General features: G+C 49.3%; 1 protein-coding gene across 17 annotated transcripts in view; it reads left to right on the forward strand.

The window, feature by feature from the left end:
- The window catches only part of KIF1A (kinesin family member 1A), a 186,739-nt gene that overhangs the window by 108,487 nt on the left and 57,690 nt on the right, over positions 1 to 20,562 (forward strand). For 9 of the 17 annotated variants that reach the window (XM_043994542.1, XM_043994543.1, XM_043994544.1 and 6 more), the window contains 4 exons: positions 10,995 to 11,113; positions 16,242 to 16,327; positions 18,548 to 18,686; positions 19,762 to 19,930. In XM_043994542.1, the coding sequence (XP_043850477.1) occupies positions 10,995 to 11,113; positions 16,242 to 16,327; positions 18,548 to 18,686; positions 19,762 to 19,930 (513 nt within the window). Of the gene's footprint in view, position 1; positions 293 to 10,994; positions 11,114 to 16,241; positions 16,328 to 18,547; positions 18,687 to 19,761; positions 19,931 to 20,562 lie in introns of all 17 variants that reach the window. The other 8 variants (XM_043994534.1, XM_043994535.1, XM_043994537.1 and 5 more) reach the window with 1 other exon arrangement.

Below are 20,562 nucleotides of genomic sequence, written 5' to 3' on the forward strand. Positions count from 1 at the left end.
GCTCAGATGTCTCTGGCTGCAACAGCTCTCCTCTTTTCAACACATGCATGAGCGAGCGCATGGCTGATCTCACCCCCTCCCCCACCTTCTCGAACCCCGACTCCGACATCACCGAGCCTGCTGACGAGCAGCACGTGGGGAAGGAGGAGGAGGAGGAGGAGGAGGAGGAGGAGGAGGAGGAGGAGGAGGAGGAGGAGGACTTCGAGGAGGACACCTTTCCAGAGTGCTCGCTGTGCGATGGTGGCCGGGATCCATTTTACGACCGCTCCCCCCTGTTCAGTTTAGTAGGAAGGTCGGTGAGGTTTCAGGAGAGCATGCTGGGAGGGAACTAGCTCTTTCGCATGAGGGAACTGCAGTCTGAGCACAGCCGGGCCTCTGAGGGCACCGATTCCACAGACGGTCAGGGCTACAGGGCGCGGGGTGTCAGAGTAGATGATTGGCAGCATGGAGGGTGGTAGGGCCATTGACACGGAGTCCTTGGAACCATGGGAAGTCCAGTGGGGGTTGGGCAGCTGCATTCAGCAGAGTCTGGTAGAATCCACTGCAGAGCCTGGCAAGGGAAGCCGTTGGTGAGAGGCAGCATGAAGCAGGAATTGTGGTTGGCCCAGGAGAAGATGGCTCTTAGTGACCTTGATCATCAGTGTGTGATCTCACAGGCATGGGGAGCTCCCAGTCTGGACACTCCTCTGCCAATGCCCATGTATAACCTCTGTAGCTTAGCTCGTGGGTGAGTCTTGGAGAGTTGTTTGGGGCACCCTGAGAATGAGCGGCTTGCCCGTGGTCACACAGCTAGCATGGGACAAAGCAGGCCTCGAGTCACGCCTCTAGTTGGTTTTCCTCTGTGTCCATGATCATGCTGATAGTGTGGACACAATTCAGCTTGTCAGGTTCTTGATGGAGGCTGCTTTTGTTTTACTTCTGAGGACTCTCATGGTCCCCAGGGGACACAGGCTTTAAAATTAGCAATAAATGATGCATCTTTTCCTGTATTGTGAGTGGTGGTGAGCCTGTGATACCGGGACCCTTGACCATAGAAGGGACCCTCTGTAAGAAGGGGAATAAAGACATGAGGAAAATGCCAAGAAAACAAGTATGCATTGTGTGCACATAGACATGAGCATGTACATATATGCAGTGTGTGTACATATGTACATGTGTGTCCAGAGATGCATAGGCATGTGTGTATCAGGGGTCATGTGTCCTATTGGAGGACAGAGCACAGGTCTAGGAGACTTGGGTTCAACTCTGCTGCAGACTAGTTCTGTGACCTTAGGCAAATCACTGGATGTCTCTCCTAGGCCTCCATTTCTTCTTCTGTCAAATGGGGATAGTCATATTTTCCATGCTCATTACAGAGCTGTTGTGAGCTCACTTGGACAAAAGAGTTTTGTAGACTATAGTGCTTGAGAAATAATCAGGTATCCTAGGAACAGCAAGTGAGCTGCTGTCTAGATGGAGAAGAGTTTGTTCATGGTGAGTCAATTGAAAGGTGGCACATCATCAACTCCGTGGTGAATCTGTGCAGTCTAAGGAGAGGAGAGCCCAGCCAGTGGTGTCCCCGGGTTCAAATCCTCACCTGCCACTGGCTCCCTGTGTGACCCAGGGCCAGCCACTTCATTTCTTTGGGTCTCCCTTCTTTCCTCTGTAAAATCTGTTGGTCGGACTAGATGAAAGCTTAGGTCCTATTCAGTTCTAGCCCCGTGGTTGATGTGCCAGGAGGCAAGGCCAGTCCAACATGCAGGCGTTTTCATTATGCAAGAAAGAAAAGGAACTTGACTGTGTCAGAGGAAAAAAGCTGGACATCTTCAGAGGCCCCCAAGGGGCCCTAGGCTGCAGGGAGCGGAGGGCTTTCTCCAAGAATTCTAACTTAACAGCCATTGGAAGTTGAACCCACTCTTCCTCTGGTCAGGTCATGGAGAAAAGGTTCCTAAAGGCCCACCAGATCAGACGGTCTTCACCCAATCACTAGGCTGGACTGGGAAAGCCCGGCTTGACTTGAGTTCAGCTGGGAGCTGTCCAGCAGAGGTCAATAAAATGTGATTTCACTGCATCATTCGATGAATCCTGAATAAGAACCAGCTTTCCAGTGGCCCTCTGGAAGAGCCATGTCAGTCACAGAGCTCGTCAGCTTGAGAAAATATTGGTCTTGACTCCCTTTGGCTCTGTCCTTAGGAAAGCTCTTGAAATGGACCGACATTAGTCTGGACTTTCCAGCTTTGCTCCACAGGAAGATTCTTCCTGAGAGTATAATGTGCAGGAGTCTTAAAAGCCCGTACAAGCTGGAGACATTTTAGGGAGGACATAGCTTTCTGGGAGGCTCTAGGGAAAAGTCAGAGCTTCGAGCTCTGTCTTTCTTAATTCCTGGGACAGCTTGGAGGGCTCCCTTTTCCAGCAAAGCAAAATTTCAGACAGGGATTGGGGGAGGGGAGAGCCCCAGAGCAAGAAGGCCCCCGGGAACAGGCAAGAAATGGAATGTAGGCTCCTGCAGTCTCCAACGGAAAGAGCTGGATTCTTCCCATTTTTCTTTTTCCTCTTGGGAAATCTGAGATTTTACAAAATTTACAAAACGAATAAAATCAATCAAAGAAGGAGAAGCTTCCTCCCCAACCCTCAATTGTGGGATGGTCTCTGGAGGGCCTTGATTTTGAGTCTCCTGAATCTTTTTGGTTGGACTCAGAATGGGCATCCCTGGGCAGCAGCTGTGCAGGCCACATTTCCTAGGAACTGTGCTCTGACTGGTGGATAATCGGGTCCTTTGTCTTTTGATTTTTTTCATATATCCTTTTTTAGTTTCTTTCTTTTTTTAGCTGCTGGCTCTCTCTACAAAGCTTTAGCAAAATTGGGGGGGAGGGGTTATTTCACTTTTGTCTTCCTTTTTAAAAGGCTTTTCTTTGGTCTGAGCATGCCATCTTTGCACCTCACCAATCTTGTGGTTAGTGTCTGCTCTCTCTCTTCCTCATCCCGTAGTACCACACTCCCTCCCCCTCCTTTCTCTCTCTGTTCCTGCTTCCCTTTCTCCCCTCACTTTTCATCCTTCCTGGGTTTCCAGTTGCTTCACGATATACTCATCTCTTTTGCTTAGATAAAAACCTCTGTGGGAGAAATCAGCCAGGGTCCATATCCAGAGTGAGTCCCCAAGGTTCCCAACCAGGCTGTCTGCATGCTGTCACTCTTGGGAAGGTGGCAGCAGACAGATTTCCGCAATCACCTGATACCAGGCTCAGAGGTACCCCTCTGTCCCTTCTTCCCTTTGCCTAATGTTCTTTCCTTTTCATTCAGAGTTGTTTTCCATGACTTTAAGCAAAGTGCTTGAGAGAAGGAAGGGTTGAGGGTGAGCAGTATTCTCTGTAAAAATCGATCTCTTCTTTCATTCCTACCTCATCCTTCAAAAAGCAATGAAGCTTAGCAGGTTAACCCTGAGAGAGAGAGAGATTACCCCACTCATCCCTACCAAGCGTAAGAAGTCAGGGGAGAAATTTGGAGCAGTAGGTGAGTAACTGCCATCCTGAAGAGATCACTGAAACCCAGCCCCCAAACCTCACCGGCACTCTTTGCAAAGAAAGGTACAGGTGGAGATGGCACTGAAAAACAACATTGATTTGAAGGCTTTAGAAATGCTTATTTGGTAATAATACATAGACCTGTTGGGTAGGAAGCAGGGACAGAAGGGAATGTAAGAAAAGGAAGAGAGGAAGGAAGGGGGAGGGAGGAGGAAAGAAAGAAGGGGAGGATAAATCTTCCCCAAGACTCCTGTAGATAGGTGAAGCAACCAGCTACATGCTGAGCAGGATTGGGCTGGTTCAAGGGGGCTGAGCAAGGAAATACATGCCCCAAGCAGAGGGGAGGCCTGTTTCTGGAATTTCTATGTCTAATGATCAGGGGACAATGAAAAGTATGTAGGTGGAAAGAAGAAAAGTCTAGTTGATAAGAGTGTTGGACTTGGGGTCAGGAAGACCCAAATCAAATTCTGGCTTTGGACACTAGCTGTGTAACCTTGGGCAAGTCCTCCTTCAGCCTCAGTGTCCTCATCTGTGCAAGGGGGTTAAGAAGAACTCATACCTCAAAAGATTGTTTTGAGGATCAAATGGTGTAATGTATTTAGCAAACTGCTTTACAATCTTTCAAGTGCCATAGAAATGTCAGCTATGGTAACTGAAGCCAAGGGTGACCCTCCACAGCCCAGGGAGAAAAGTTCTCTGCTTCTCTAGAGACCAGGAGAGCTCATAGAGACTGAACTTGGCCTTAGGCTGGGGTAGGCATAGGATGAAGTAGCGAGATAATGTTGAAGTTCGACTAGACTGATCTCAGTAGGGTCTTCAGCTCATCAGAGATGTTTCTCTGATTCTAAGTCAACATGGTAACTTTTTTTGTGAACCAGTCTTCTGGAAAAGCACCATTTCTGTTTGCCAAGATAGATGGGGGGAGAGCATTCACTCCCCACTGGCCCTCATCTGGCAGATTTGCTGATCCTCGAATAGGAAAGAGCAGGGAAGCTTCTCCCATTTGAGAAACAACAGACTCTTTACCTCCTAGTTCAGGCCCCTCCTTGGGTGTGATCCACTTGTCTTCCACTGGTCACCTGCAGGAAAGAAGGCTTTGGATGGGAATAAGAGGAAACTATATCATCAGCAGGATCTTCATAAAATATTCAGTGTCTGACACTGCCATAAATATGCTTCAGAAAGTATGTGCAAAGCATGGGCTCAGGGAGGGGCTCCCATGCCATAATCCCAACTGTTCCTTCTGGACTCTAATGCGGGGAGGCAGGCAAGGGAGAGACAGACAAACAGGCAGATACATGCATGCAGAATCAGGGTGTGTATATGGAAGGTGTGTTTAGTGGATTTTTGCCTTTCAAGATTGGGAGGAATCTGATTCCCAAAGCAAGACCCATAAGGAATGTACTTAGAATTCAAGCCAAGAAACCCACCTTTCCTCTAGCCCCCAGAATCAATATTGTTACTACCATAAATGCTATTATGTGGTGCCTGGACATGGAAGGCTGCAGTAAGAGTGGAAGGAATAGAACCTTCCTGAGGATGCCCTTAAGTGGAACACAATTTACTGAGGACCTGGGGGGGGGCTGAGCTGTCTGTTGCTCTTCCCTCAAGCCAGAGGCCATATTGAGCATTGGTGTGGTATAATTCAAGCCCTGCCCCTATCTCCCTTCAAAGCTCCCTTAGGACATTCCTCCCCCCTAGGTGGGAGATTTCTCTTGCCAAAAAACTTGGTCCCCTCTCCCTTCATGAGAGCACATTTTTCTTGCTAAACCCCAGAATATTTCTAGGCCTTTGAGCTGAGTCTTGGAGAAAGTAAGAGACTCTATGAGACTGGAGAGAGGTGAGAATGCCTTCCAGTCACAAACATGGGCTGTGAAAGAAACATGGATGTGAGAGGGTGTGCTGTGGAAGCAACGGTACCAAGGAACAGAGCTGGACCAGAGAGTGAGGGAGGGCGGGGTCTATATTGAATGGCATGACAGGTCACCATGGGGATGTGAGATGCTGAAGTCCCTTAAATGATGTCTCAGATGACATGCTCCTATAGACCATCATGGTCCAATCATCTGTTGACGTGTTGTTTGTTGTAAGATGGTGGTGGAAGCATTTGGACAGTGGCCATGATGAAGTAGGCATTTTTATTGAGCCCAACGTCTAGAGAATCAGAAAAAGAAGATGTGGTCATTGTCCTCGGAGCCTGAATGTAGAACGTGGGAGAACACAGAAGCAGGAGTAAGTGGCACCTGCAGAATAATGCTCCAGCAGCACAAAACTTAGGGAGCTGGAAGGCCTGGTTCAGGAAGATCACCTTATCTGATCCTCTTCCCATTTTACAGAGGATAAAACTAAGATCCAAAGGAAGGGAAATGACTTGCCCAAGGTCACCCAGGGGGAAAGCGGCTGCTCTGGGGTTAGGACCCATGGTACTGGACTCCAAATTCGGCCCTCTCTTCCCTGCACCACACTGCCTTCTAAGTGACCAGGAGCCTAGGCTCGTTATAGCTAGAAGAGGGACCTTCCCCTCCAGACCCAGGCTCCTTCCGTGATCCTCCTGGACCATGTTATGTGGCCCTTCCCTCAGTCCTCACTGCCCAGTCTCTGATGAGGTCTCTCTTTTCTGGCTTTAAGAAGGAGATCTCCCACTTCTGTCTTCTGGCCGCTGGAGCCATTGTGTGTCTTTGGGTAGGAAAACTCTCTTTCCAAGAAAAAGCCCCAGGAGAGGGTGAAGCCGGGTGTCTGAGGAGGAGAGGGGGAGGGGGCTTATTTCCATCCCTGAGTCTCCATAGTCCCCAGGCAGGCCAAGCTCCCCCTGACGGTCCAGGGCCTGCCCCCATGTGAGATGAGACGACCAGGGGACAACAGCTCAGTCTCTGCCACTGATCAATGGCCACATTGTCACGGCCAACAATCTGCTGTTCTCAGCCCCTTTGGCCCCCAGAGAAAGGCAGCCCTGTCCTCGGGGGTGGGGAAGGAGCACAGCTGTGGAAAGCCACAGAGGCGTCACTGACCCTCCCCCTGCACACACACACACACACACACACGAACACTGAACACCGGGTGGCTGCTTCAGTCCTGCTTGCATTCTTGGGCCCCCAAGGCCAGAAGGGAGGGTGGCTGGGGGTGCAGGTCACTGGCCTTGGGTTTAGAACTGGAAGGTTCTGGGAGGGAGAGATCAGCCTCACCCTTCCTGTCCGGGAGCTAACCAGGAGGCAGCCTTGCCTTCAGGTTATGGGTCTGGGCTGCATCTGAAGTTCCTCTTTTCTCCCTCCAAGCATTTTCACGACTAAAGGGCAGAAGGGTAAGGACCCTAATTGGCTCATTGTTTTTATTCCCTGAAGTCTCAGTAAGTCATTCTCCTGGGCCAAAAAGGAAAAATGAAGATGAAGGAGCAGTAGGACGCCAGGCCTTCCTTATCTTTCGGAGATAGCTCACTCCACTTCCATGCACCCTGTGATCCCAGAAATCATTGTATTCTCTAGGGAGAACGCAGCAGCCAGAGAGCTAGTGTTTCCTAGAGGAGCCAGGGGGGAACCAGGTTCGAGTCCTCCCTTTGACACTCCGGGGCTCTATGTTCCTGGGCAGGTCACTAAACTCTCAGTTCCCCGAGGCGGCCCCTTAAAGCCGAAGTCAGAGAGCAGTCAGCACTGGTGTGTATTGGTGGAGGGAGCTTTATCTGCGGGAAAAGAGTTCTCTATTCCAATAAAATGACAGGTCTTGTTGAAAACAAAAGATGGGGACCGTAGGTGCCCATTCGAGTCCCAGTTACATGAATACAGGCAGACAGGTCGAGGGTTGGGCAGACCACAGCTGGGGCATTTGGCTCAGTTCTGGGCACCCCGATTTAGAAAAGGATGATGAGGGGCCTGGAGAGTCTACCATGTAAGGACAGACATGCTTAGCCTGGAGCACAGAAGGCAGCTGAGGGGGCTAGGGCCAACTATGTGAAGGAGCAGGCTGGTTGTCTGTGGCCTCAGAGAATCAAAGCAGAAGGACAAAAGGGTAGAAGATGCAGGAGCCCGTGTTTAGCTGGATGCTAGAAAAAAAAAGCTCCCAACAACAGGAGCTGCCCAGAGGAATGTGCTGCTGCTGGAGGGGTGGGCTTCCCGTCCTTAGGACTGCATGGCCGAGGACTAGAGAGGAGAGGCTTGTCCAGGTATGGCCGCTTGAGCTCTGAGCTCCTGCACAGGAATCTAGATGAACCAGGGAAGCAATTATGTCAGAGGCAGGTGGGAGCATTCGTTTCTTTGCCAGAGTATCTTAGGGACAGTGTGGAAGGAGTTCTGAATGTCAGATAAGACCCACGTTCAAATCCTCCCTCTGATGATTGCCGGTCATGGGATGCTGAATTCTCGAAGCTACACCCTAGGATGTGCTGAGTCATAGACCCATGTAAGATCTGCCAGGAGGTATAAGGTTGGAGGAATGAAGAGGTAGAGAGGGGAATTGTCCACCAGGAGTCCTTCCTTTCTGCTTTTCCCGTATGTAGAATGAGAGAGATGCAGCCTCTATAGAAGGTGGCTGAGGCTCTCTCTCCTCTCCTCTTCCCCACCCCACCCCCCAGTCAGAATCTACTCTATGGAGAGGAGCTAATGTCTGTCATTTGTACTTTAGTGTGAATTGAAGTCATATTCGCCCTCTCTGGGGGCCTTTACCTGCTAGTAACTGAAGAGCCACCAAGTGGAAGAGGATGCGCTTTATTCTGCTCAGCCCTGGAGGCAGAATTGTAGACATGGCTGAGGCGGACTTAGGGCGTTCTTCTTCTGAGGTGCCAGGGAGCTCTTTGCTCTGGGTCCCTCACCCGGGATGTTAGAGAGGAGACCCTTCCTTTGGCCGGGCTGGACTGGCTGGCTTCTGAGACTCCTTCCCAATCTCAAATTCTGCTGATCCATTTTCAGTGAGTCCTCTGAAAGAACATGGCTTCAGACTGAGAGGACTTACCACCTGTATGACCCTCTTTGTGACTCAGTTTCCACATTTCTAAAATGAGGACTAGATGGTTTGGATGGCCCTTCCAACTCTGGAGCTAAGAGCTGGTGATAAATCACTTAACCTCTGGGCCTCAGTTTCCCTATCTGTAAAATGAGGGAGTTGTTCTCAAGGGCCTTTGAGACCTGTGGTATTTGTCTATGCATATGCACCCTTTCCTCCCATCTGCTCATCCTTCCAGAGTGATGGAGTCCATCCGTCACATCAGGCTTTTCCCATGTGTTTCTGCTTTAAGAAGCTGGTCCTCAGCCCTGAGGAGCAGGGACTGTCTGCTGTTGTCTAAGCTACGATACCAGAGTTGGGGGATGAGGCGTGGGAGAGGGGGCGAGCAGCACCTGGATCAGGCAGGTAAACATCCATCTGCACTAGGCTATGTGATGTGCCTTTCATCCGAAAACATGAAGCTTCCCAATGAGTGGGGGGCATTTATGTGCTGGTCAGAGTGGAGTGCAGATGGGCTTGCACTGATTCATTCAGGCCCAGCATCTATTAAAGGCCTGCTCTCCCCCAGGGCCCAGGTGAGGCACTGAAAAGAAAAGGAAGACAAAAAATGAAATCCATCCCTGCCTTGGAAGACCTTTTATTCTAGGGGCAGGGAGGGAGCAGAGAGAACTACTACAGACAGGAAAATAAATGCAAGATATATACAAAGCAAATGCACAATAATAGTGCAGGCAGGAGTGGGGAAAGGGCCCGAAAATAAGGTCAGGGAGGGGGATCAGGAAAGGTCTTATGGAAGAAGTGGCAAGTGAACTGGGCTTTGAAGATAATTAGGGTTTCCAAGAGGCAGCTTTGAGGTGGGTTTGAGCTTTCCCAGTCCTGGGAATGGGCATGCCAAGGTATGGGGCGGAGGGACAATGTCATGGACAGAACAGCAAGTAAGCCAGATGGCTTAGAATCATGTTTTCAGAAAACCTTCCCTCCATTCTTCTTTCTCCTCTCTCTCTCTCTCTCTCTCTCTCTCTCTCTCTCTCTCTCTCTCTCTCTCTCTCTCTCTCCCCACTCCCTCCTCCATTCCTTCTTTTTTCTCCTTTCCCTCCCTCTCTCTTCCTTCTCTCTTCTCTCTCTCCCCCTCCTCTCCTTTCACTCTCCCCCAAGCTCCTTTTCTCTTTTTCTTCCTCCCTCCCCTCTCTCTTCTGTCTCTTCTTTCCCCTCTCTGTTGCCCTCTATCTGTCTATCTCTCTGTCTGCCTCTCCGTCCTGATCCACTTAACTGATCTCACCAATGGTTGGCATTTGTGAAATAACTGGGGGAAGTTAAGGGTAGGCTTAGTCTGTGTTCATGGAACATAGTAAAGATCATAGGAAAGGAACCCTTAGAGGCCACAGAATCCAACGCCCTCATTTTACAGATGAGAATACTGAGGTAGGCAGAGATCAAATGACTTGCCCAGGCTCAAAGAGCTAGCCAGTGTCTAAGTTAGGATTCACACTCAGTCCTCCGGGCTCCAGGTCTAGTACTCTGCTCAGTGTAGGACCCTGTCTGGGTCCCTGGCCCCATCAAAGTCCATGCCTGCACCCAACAGACCTGGAGAAAAGTAGGAATAGAATGTGTTCTTTTCTTCCTTCTCCCTCCTTTCAAGAACTGGGGTTCTTTTATTTCATGGGCCTCTGGAATTCCAGCTGAGATGCTTGGATTCAGAGCCCAGGCCTCAGGTTGGGGGCAGCAGAATGCCAGGAATGGCATCCCAGCAGCAACTGCCAGTGGGCATAGGCATAGTGCAGAAGGGCACCGGGACCTCATGATGGCTGCCCCTCTGAGCCCCAGGCATCACCTCTTGCTGCAGGCTGACGGGTCTGCTTGGAAATCCCTCTCCTTTCTCAGACTGTGAGCAGGTCTCTGTGCTCCTTCCTTCAGGAGGTAGGCGGCTCTGGGCTGGGACCTCGCCACTTCCTTCTCTCCCTTCCTTCTCTGCCCTCTCTCCTGCGTCTCTCCGGTCTCCTCCTCTGCAGCCCGACCCCAGACCTCCTGCCTTTGCCCCTCCCTTCCCTCTGTATTCATCTACAGCAGCTGCCTCATCACCTTTTACTGACTAGTTCTTCAGCTCTCTGTGGCCAGAAGTCCTTTTTCTAGCTTCCAGCTGACAATTCCCTCCCCTCCCCCTGCCCAGGGGAGATGAAAGACTGAGAGGTACTATCTTGGGAAAGTGGGAGGGGTCACTAAGTCACTGCCAAGTTCAAGTTCATGCCCCTGACCTGACTTCCTGGAACCTGAATGTAACCTGACCTTCCCACCTTAAGCACGCACGGCTCGGCCCCTCCCTCACTTGCCCTCTACCTCCTCATGCCCATCCTCATGCTCATCTTCCTCCTCCTCCTCCTCCTCCTCCTCCTCCTCCTCCCCCTCCTCCTCCTCCTCCTCCTCCGGCTGGCCTTGGCTGTCTTGCTTCCATTTTGCTTTGCAGCGCTGTTGTGGTGTGAGCGGTGAGCTGCGATGATGCCAACTGTGCCTGGTGACCCTCGGGGAGCAGCGGGGCACAGTGACCACTCTCCTCTGCCTCTCCTTCAGGGCCTTCGTGTACCTCAGCAACCTGCTCTACCCTGTGCCCCTGGTCCACCGAGTGGCTATCGTAAGCGAGAAGGGAGAAGTGAAGGGCTTCCTGCGTGTGGCTGTCCAAGCCATCTCAGGTAGGTGCCCTCCAAGAAGCACTCTGACCTGAAGCCAGACCCGTGTGCCACACCCCACTGGGGGTACAGGGAGAGCTCTGGTCTGCCAAGATCCTTCTTTAGGAAAAGAGGCATTTCTCATGTAGGCAACAGGCCTTGGGGAGAAAATCACTGGATTTGGAGGAGTCAGAGGGCCTGGCATAGACTTCCTGCATGCAGAAGCACCTCTACAGGATGGTGAAGCAGGATGTTGGATGAGGCTTTGAAACAATGTTAACATATCTCTGGAAAACACTTATCATGATACGTGATCTGGACTTTTTCTCGAACTTCATTTATTCTCATTCATTGAATCATCCATCTATCCATTCATTTTTCACTCATTGATTCACCCATTCACTAATTCATTCTTCATTCACTAATTCATTCTTCATTCATTGATTGACCCATTCACTAATTTATTCTTCATTCATTGGTTTACCTATCCACTCATTCTTCACTCATTGGTTCACCTATTTATTCTTTCATTGATTCACCCATTCGTTCTTTCATCCATCCACTCATTCTTCATTCATTGATTCACCTATTTATTCTTTCATTGATTCACCCATTCGTTCATTCATCCATCCCGCATTTTTCAAGCATCTCCAAGTCACCACACATGACAGAAGAGGCCATGAATTCTGGCTCTGATACTGTATGACTTCAGATGAGTCTCTTCACCTCGCTGTGGCTCAGTTTCTTGGACTACATGGTCTCTAAGGTTCCTTAAGCGCTAAAGCCTATGATTCCTTCTCTCTAAGATGGCGGCAGCTCCCACCTGATGTACTTACTGACTTTCTTCAGCCCCTGTAGAGGTCATTTGATACACACAGGACATAGGTCCTCTCGGACTTTATAGATAAATCAAGAATTTATTAAATTCCTACTATGTTCCTGGCACTGTACTAGGTGCTGTGAATCCAAAGGCCAAAATCAATCAATCAATCAATTAATCAAGTACTTATGAAGCACCCGCTGTATACAAGGTACTGTGCTAGGTGGTACAAAGCATAAGACAAACCTTATTTGCAAGGAACTTACATTCTTATGGCAGCACAAACAAGTTCATAAATATAAATATATCATCATAGCAAGTGCTTTGAGATTTGCAAAGCTCTTGACGAATATGCCATTTGATCCTCTCAACTGTCCCAGGAGGTAGATGCTATCATTATCCCCCCCTTTTACAGATGAGGGAACTGAGGCAAATAGAGGTTAAGTGACTTGCCCAGGGTCATCAAGCTGGTAAGTGTCTGATGTCAGATCTAAACTCACGTCTTCCTGACTCCAGACCCAGCACTCTGGAACTGTGGCATTCCCGAGGTGCCCCTAATAGATGTTTCAAAGTTCATGAATGCAAGGTAGTTTGAGAGGGAGGATGCTAACAGATCAGGAAAGGTTTCCTACAGTAGAGGATGCTGAGGAAGAGCTTTAGACAAGTTTGTATGAGTGAAGACATGCAAAGTGTGTGGGGGGTCTTCAGGTACTGTTGTTGATGCTCACTGGCACCTCCCAAGTACTGAACGGTTTACAAAGTGCTTTCCCTGCCTCACCTTATCTACCTCTCAGGACACTATAAATAGCTCAGTTCTTTCTTCATTTAAAACCTGCATGGAAGGGGGAACCAGGCATTCTGCACAGACATCCTAGTCACCACAGAAGAGCGAGTTAAAATGTGACCAGCTAATAGCATAGTTATAGTAAGAGTAAAGCAGCCTGGGAGACAAAAAACATCCCCCCAAACCCCACCAACTTAATGGGCTCCAATTAAAATTTGTCGGTCCCTATTATCAAATGATCACTTTGTAATTTCTAATGGCTTTTTTTAAGCTTGTGAGTCAGCAGGTTCCAAAGACTGTAGTGCAAGGTTTGGCAGCAGAGACATGCTCTACATATTAATAGCTGAATTATATAAGATTAACTACCATAATTAGCTCATAAATAGATATAAAGCCCTCTAACGTGATCTAGATGATTAAGGAGGGATCCAGCTGTCTGGGAAAAATACACCCAGAGAAGAGGAGGGCAGAAATAGCACTTGGCATTATCCTTAGGCACAGACAAACCTCTAGCCTCCTGCTCTCTCAAATGGGCCCTCCCTGTGAAATAGGATGTTTGGGGGTTTTAAGGGGTCCTTCAATGACCCTGGCCCTGGCCAACAGCTAAGATATCCCACAATTCCAGGAGTCAGACATCATAGAAAAAGCCTAGCCAAGTCTGTGGTACATAGGAAACACTTGGTATATATGCTTGCCAAATGAGTGATTGAGGGAGGGAGGGAGGGAAGGAAGGAAGGAAGGGAGGAAGGGAGGAAGGAAGGAAGGAAGGAAGGAAGGAAGGAAGGAAGGAAGGAAGGAAGGAAGGAAGGAAGGAAGGAAGGAAGGAAGGAAGGAAGGAAGGAAGGAAGGAAGGGGGGAGGGAGGGAGGGAGAGAGGGAGGGAGGAAGGCAGAATCACATGGCTGATCTTCGTTTCCACTGATATAAAAAGTTGTCATCTGTCTTCTCTATGAAAGCCTCCCACTTCCCTGGTGACCCTGTGTTCTCAAAGGCTATGGCTATAAGTAGATGTCAGCCCCAACACAAAGGAACTAACAAGTATGACCCCAAAGAAAAGGGACAGCAGTGCTAAAGACACCCAGGAGAAGTGGCTCAAAGGGCACACAGGAATTCGAATTAATAATGTGAGCAATAATATCAAGAGGACAAGAATGATTGGGTGTTTCATCCGGGTCAGGGACTCCCTCCACCAATGCAGAGTACAGCACATTTATGAATTTAGCAGACAAATCTGAATTGCCGGAGCCCAAATTGTCCAAATTGTCTCCCAGCTAATATAGCAAGAGAATGGATTTGAATATGGTGCCCCTGACTCCCAACCTGCCACTCTCCCCACTACATCATGCTGACTCTAGAAATCAAGTAATTGAGACAAAAGCCAAAGAGAAATAGTTACTTCTGTGCTTCTTGGTGAAGAATGTGCTCGTTTTTGGTGCCCTCATCCTGGACAAAGCCCTGGTTACACCACCTTAGTTATGGCATGAAGTAGACTGAGTCAGAACCTCTAGCTCATTTCTGAAATGCTTATTAACTAGTTTAACTGGTTTGATTTCAGGACAGTGGAAGTTTGGAGCACAGAGACTCTTAAAGAGATTCTACCTAGCAATAGAGGGGCTGTGGTCCATGCGGGACAGGGAGAGCCCACAAAGATGGCATCCAAAATCCTCAAAACATAGAATATTGCCTTTAAAATGCAAATCCACTGGCCATTGCCACTGTTTGTTAACCTAAAGGAGGCCTTATTCTCAGGGCTTATTGACCACGGGTGTAATTTTGTTTGTTTCACAAGCTTGTTTCAGAGTCAGAGTCTCCCCTGGAGCTGGCTCAGTCAACACTTGCATTTGAAAACACCTCTGATAACACACCAAGTTGGGACCTAAAATAACATATGACCTTTTGGAACTCAATGATAAACAGAAGGAGGGCATCTGAAATCACTCACTGTTTTTCCCTGCCAGGCATTAGCTGGCATCAGGTCATTAGCCTGAACTTGACCTGCCCTGGGGGCCACCTCCAAGCCAGAACCACAGTCTTGGGGCTGGATGGGAGCTCAGAGCTTACTCAGGCCAGTCTCTTACCCAACACAGGAATTCACTGGTCAGCCATCAGTCTCTTAGAACACTTCCAAGAAATGGGGAGCTCACCACATTGAAGGTAGATCTAAATAGAAGAAAGACCCTTCTTGTATGGAGTTGTGGGCCTTTTGCCTCCTTTGTGAGAAAGGTGGCAGCTAGTATGCTGGACTGAGGCAGGAAGACTGACCTCTGACACTTCATAGTCAGTGACCCTTGGCCAACCTCTGTGCCCTGATCTGTATCACAGAGAGCGCTCAGTGCCTCACAGGGTTGTTGTGAAGCTTAAAGGAATGTACGGAAAGTCCTTTGCAAGCCTTCACGGCTATAAATTTCATCGGGCTGCCTCTTGACAGTGTTGTTGTGGGTCAGATCATGGCCATAAACCCCCTTTTACCATAAAAGTCTGGGAAAGCATCAGTTACCACATCACAAGAGAAGCATCATCACCCCTCTTTACAGAAGAGGAGGCTGAGGCTCGAACAAGAAAAGGATTTTTCCCATAGTCACAGGGCAGGAACTCCAATCCAGATCTTCTGGATGTAAGTTCAGTGTCCTTTGCACAGCTCCCCACAACAGAGAAAAGTGGCAAGAACTAGCAAGGATATTGTGTGGCCTCCTGGGCCCCGCCCTCTCTATCTTCACTAACTTTGGGGCTGTGGTTAAATACTGCAGAATGTATCATAACCCCTTTCTATGGGGAAGGGGCAGCAGCAACCACGGGGTGAGGAAGCCGACCGCGGCACGGGGCAGGAGGAGTTTTTCTCCCTTCTATCGCAGTATAGAAAGTCCCTTTTCCTTAAGACACCCAGGCTTCCTTCGAAATAACTTCCTCAGGTTAAAGAGGCTTAGAACAAGGAGGGAGAGATGAGTCGATGGATGCAGGCTTCCTCGCTGACTCTTCTCAAGTTTCCACATGGAGGCTGGAGGTACTTACGAGTTCCTCGGTCATGTACATGACCCCGAAGGAGTGTGAAAGGAACAGGTGCGACCCCGTGAGCCACAGCAGGACAGTTTCAGACATCTGCCTGTCTTTGAGAGCTTCCTCTGAGACAGTCGGCTCTTTAACTACTCTACTGGGCCAGCCTAGAGCAAACATCAGCCTGAAATGGGACGGTCGCTGGCAAATACTCTGGCTCCCTGGTTCCGGGGCGAGAGAAGCTGCTTCCTTCCCATCCCCACAGTTCGGTCGTTTTACCTCCCATGCTGTGGTCGCGGGCTTCATTGGTCTTGGTTTTAGCCACTTTTACTTGAGGAAGAATTTGGCTTGGGGAGGGGGTTTGTGCATCTGCTTTCTGCAGGTGGACAGATGTTAGTCCATAGAGAACGGTCTTCAAGAAAGACCCGGATCCTTGTTGGTGTCACTTGTACCCTCTGGGTTGTTTCTCACCCGCTGAGCAGCCAACCCTGACTCTTTCCAAAGCTTCCTCGGGCTCTGCTAACACGGCCACGGCCGCTGTGTTCTTTCTGCTTTCAGCGGATGAAGAAGCCCCCGACTACGGCTCCGGCGTTCGGCAGTCAGGAACAGCCAAGATCTCCTTTGATGACCAGCATTTCGAAAAGGTACTTAATGCGTGAAACTTAGCCCGACGTGAATAGCTACAGCAACCTACCCCTCCAGCTGCATTTCCCATCACTGCCGTAAACACGCCCAACTCCCGCTGCTCCTCTCCTCCGAATCCCAGGTGATCTCTGGGATTTAACTCAATGCCCACCTCCTGCAAGGAGCCTTCTCCTACCTCTCCCACATCCACACTCCTGCAAAGCACACAGTCTGTGCCACCCAGCTGGGTTAAGTGGGCTCTTACCATTCACTCTTGTTTTCACATGTACTGAGGCCTGTTCAGAGCAACAACAGCAATAGAATATATGCGTATGTTCTCTCTATAGCTATACAGCACTCTGAAAGGCTAAATGCACTATGTAGGGACAATCTATTCATGGTCATAGTTATGCTGTAATAATATGACATCATTATAATGGGATAACATAGAAGAGGTAAGTGCCAGCTATTAATAAGAATGTTTCTAACAGAACAATGTTATAATTCTATATAATAGTCTTATTATTATACAATACTATAGAATAAGCACCAACTATTATGGTGATTTCTTGTATCCCTCTTCCTTCCCGTCCTCTGACAATCCAGTATATCAGAGGACACAGAAAATGTAGGTTCTCTCACCACATGCCGGTTGGCTAAGAATTGGTGGGTGATTACCCACATTGCCTGTATGGCAGGGTTGTTGTTAGTAATTCCAACAGTGGAATGAAGGCTGGATCTGCAGGGGAAGGATCTGGACTCCAATCCCAGCTCCACTGCTTACTGGCTGCGTGACTTTGGGCAGGTCACTGTCCTCTGTAGAATGGAGAGCTGGACCAGATGGTCTCCCATGTCTCTTCTGGCTTTGAATCTGTGGTTTCCTATTAAGTCTCTTTGGAGACTCTCTCAGTAGAAGATGTAAAGAATAACTTGTAAAGAATCCTCAAATGTCAGTGCATGAGGAAGTCTTAGAAAGCCTAGATGTAACTCAGGGAGGGGAAGGTCACAGGAGGAAGAAACCTTGAAGCCAGGATCTGAGTCCTGGGCAGGAGGGCTTGTTCAGCTGTGCCAGGTGGCTCCGATGATGGGGTGAGGACCCGATGATGAGGGTCACCTCCCTGGAAATGAGAGCACTCCCAGGCATCCTACCTATGCCAGCTGAGGCCCACCTGCAAAGGCTCAGGTTCCCTTGCCTGTCCGTGGTCATGCGTGTGTACTGCCAAGAGCATGTGTACATGCATGCACAGCCCTCTGGGGCCTGCACTTGTCCCCTCTCCTGATCTTGATCTACAGACCTTCAAGGTGATCCAGGGAAAGAGGCTCTGCCAACCCTCCTCATTTATTAAGACCTTCTCTCTAGTTGCCCCTGCTCTGAGCCGCACATCTTCCCTCCTGGTCTCATGCATTAAAGCCGAAGTGTGCCCTGTGCACTGAGGATCCCCACACCGACTGGGGCCACAGCCTGGGCACAGTGATCCTCCAACAAGGGGCCTCCAGCCAACAGTGCACCTCCCACCCAGCTAGCTAAGAGAAAGGTTTGCTGATCTAGTCCCTAAGGTCTGGACCGGTCACAGAGAAAGTGGCTCCGGGGCATGAGGTAACTCAGGGACCAATTTGGGACCAGTTCTCTGGCCAGCTTCTGCCTCCCACCTCCTACACTGGCAGTGGTTGAAGGAGCTGGTTAAGGGCAGGGTCTGCCCTACCTCAAGGTACCCCTGGGTGCCTGTGAGGGAGAGCATGAGGTAGAACAGAGCTTAAGGCTCAGCTCTGCAAGGGGGTAATAGGACAGCTCTTCTGGAGATTTGCAGATGGGGGGGGGGAACGGTTTAAACTGAGAAGATGGAAAGACAATGGACTTGGAGTCAGAAAGAACTGAGTTTGAATCCCACTTCTAATTACAACACTTAGTGCCTGAGCCTCAGTTTCCTCATCTGTAGAATGGGATAATAATAATCCTCAGAGTTGTTGTGAGGACCAAATGAGTCATGTGTATGAAGCACTCTGTTACACGCACCATCGATGCAGAGCTGGAGGGGAACATAGAGTCCATAGAGGCCATTCAATGCTCCCATTTCACAGATGATGAAATTGAGGCTGAGAGACGCTCAGACACTTCCCCAGGTTACCCAGCTAATAAATGTCTAAGGAGGGATTTGAACTCGCATCTCCCTGACTCCAGGCCCAGGGCCATATCTGCTGGGGCTGTTCATGCTCACCTTCCTTGTATTGGTCTCTTACAGTTCCAGTCTGAGTCCTGCCCAGTGGTGGGGATGTCTCGGTCTGGCACCTCACAGGAAGAGCTGCGAATTGTTGAAGGTCAGGGGCAGGTCACTGACATTGGACCCTCTGCTGACGAAGTTAACAATAACACCTGTGCAGGTAGAGGGGAGGGTTGGGATGTCATGGGGGTGCCCCTGGTCCCCTTGGAAGTTACAAAACCAAAGATGTGGGGGCCAAGCAGCAGTGAGGGGAGTTCCACATAGTCAAGAACATCAATAGTTGATAGTCAATGACATTTATTGAGTGAATACTATGTGCCTGACACTGTGCCGGGTGTTGGGGACGCAAAGAAAGGTAGAAGATGGTTCCTGCTTCCTTAGGGCTTCCATCTAATGGGAGATGACATAACTCCCAGGGGCATGTCAGCATGGATACACAGGAAGGGATCTCAAAGCACTAGACTTCTTGGAGCTTGCCATATTGAGAGCCCCATCTGACACCTCTCCCTGCATATGCTGCCGGCTCACTCTATCCCTGCAGCCCTGGGAGGGAGGGCTCATCTCTAGCCCACCAACGATGCCTCGTGACCTTTTCCTGCCTCAGTACTCTAGCTGTGGTTAGCTCATCTCTGGTGGGAACACTTCTGGGCTGTGGATCCCCTCCCTAGGAACACTGGCCAGCCTGTGTTACCTCCTCTACTGTGCCGGCAGATTAAAGGAAGAAGCAGTTACCCCACTTCTAGTCTTTACTGTGCCCAGATGAAGGGATTCTAAAAAAGAAGCAAGGAGTCTTCCCCCTTCTCAAAGCTCAACTCCTGAAACGTCATTGAGTGATCTGTGGAATTCGATACAAAAAGTATTTATTCAGTGCCTCCTATATGCCAAGCTCTAAGCTAGGTACTGGGGGGGAGGGTGGTGTACAAAGACAAAAGTTAGCCATTCCGTCAAAGAGCCCACATTCTATCATGTGCACAGATGAGGCGATGCAAGCACACAAAGTGATTGTAGAGCACTAACTGCTGGAGAGACCAGAAAAGCTCTCCTCCAGGCAGTGCCTGGAGACAGGTAGGGATTCTGAGAGGCAGAGTCAAGGAGAAAGGGCCGTCCATGCATGGGGGAGTCAGCTAGTCCAGAGTCACAGAGGCAGGAGATGGAGGGTCCCGTACCAGGGAACGGGGACTAGATCATTCGAGCAAATCACGAGCCCTCATTCCGTGGGGCTTTTCACTACACAGTGACCCCTGAAGACCTTCTCCTGGACAGTCCAGAGAAAAGTGTCATGGACGGCCCACTGGAATCCGCCCTGGACCATTTGAAGCTGGGCAGTATCTTCACCTTCCGGGTGACAGTGCTTCAAGCATCCAGTATCTCTGCTGAGTACGCCGATATCTTCTGCCAATTCAAGTGAGTCCCCCCTTTCTGCTCCTCCTAAGTCTTTATCAGTCACATGACTCAGGAAGATTTGGGTTCGCATTCACTCTTAAACACTTGGGTGGATCATTTAACTTCTCTGTGTCTCAGTTTCCTCCCTTTGAAATGAAAGTACTGATGGCCTCTAAGGGTGACTTCTAGACCTGAAATCTATGATTCTTTCCATGACCGTGTCTCTCTCTTAGTTTCTTTGCTGCTGCTCTCAATATTTTCTTTCCACCACTGAGCCAAGAATCTGAGCCTTGTCTAGGGAAATTCAACTTAGAATGTTGGCTTTTTGTTCTTCACATGAAACTCTCCATGTCCCATCTGCATACCTTTGCACTGGCTGTCCTTCATGCCGGGAATGACACATTCTTTATCTCCCCCTCAGAGTCCTGCTGTTCAGGCACTGTAATTAAGCCTCATAGAATTCCTCCAATGGCAAGCATCCTCCCTCCCTAGCAACTTTGCATATGTGTGCATATATGCATTTATTTATAGATTTCCTAACTTCATTTTTGTGCTGTATGTGTTCATTGTGCACTTGTTGTCTTTAACCCCATTAGAATGTCTACTTCTTTCAAGAAGAGAGTATTTTACGGGGCAGCTAGGTGTCGCAGTGG

Source organism: Dromiciops gliroides, chromosome 3 (genome assembly GCF_019393635.1).
Source record: "Dromiciops gliroides isolate mDroGli1 chromosome 3, mDroGli1.pri, whole genome shotgun sequence".
Lineage (NCBI taxonomy): Eukaryota > Metazoa > Chordata > Mammalia > Microbiotheria > Microbiotheriidae > Dromiciops > Dromiciops gliroides.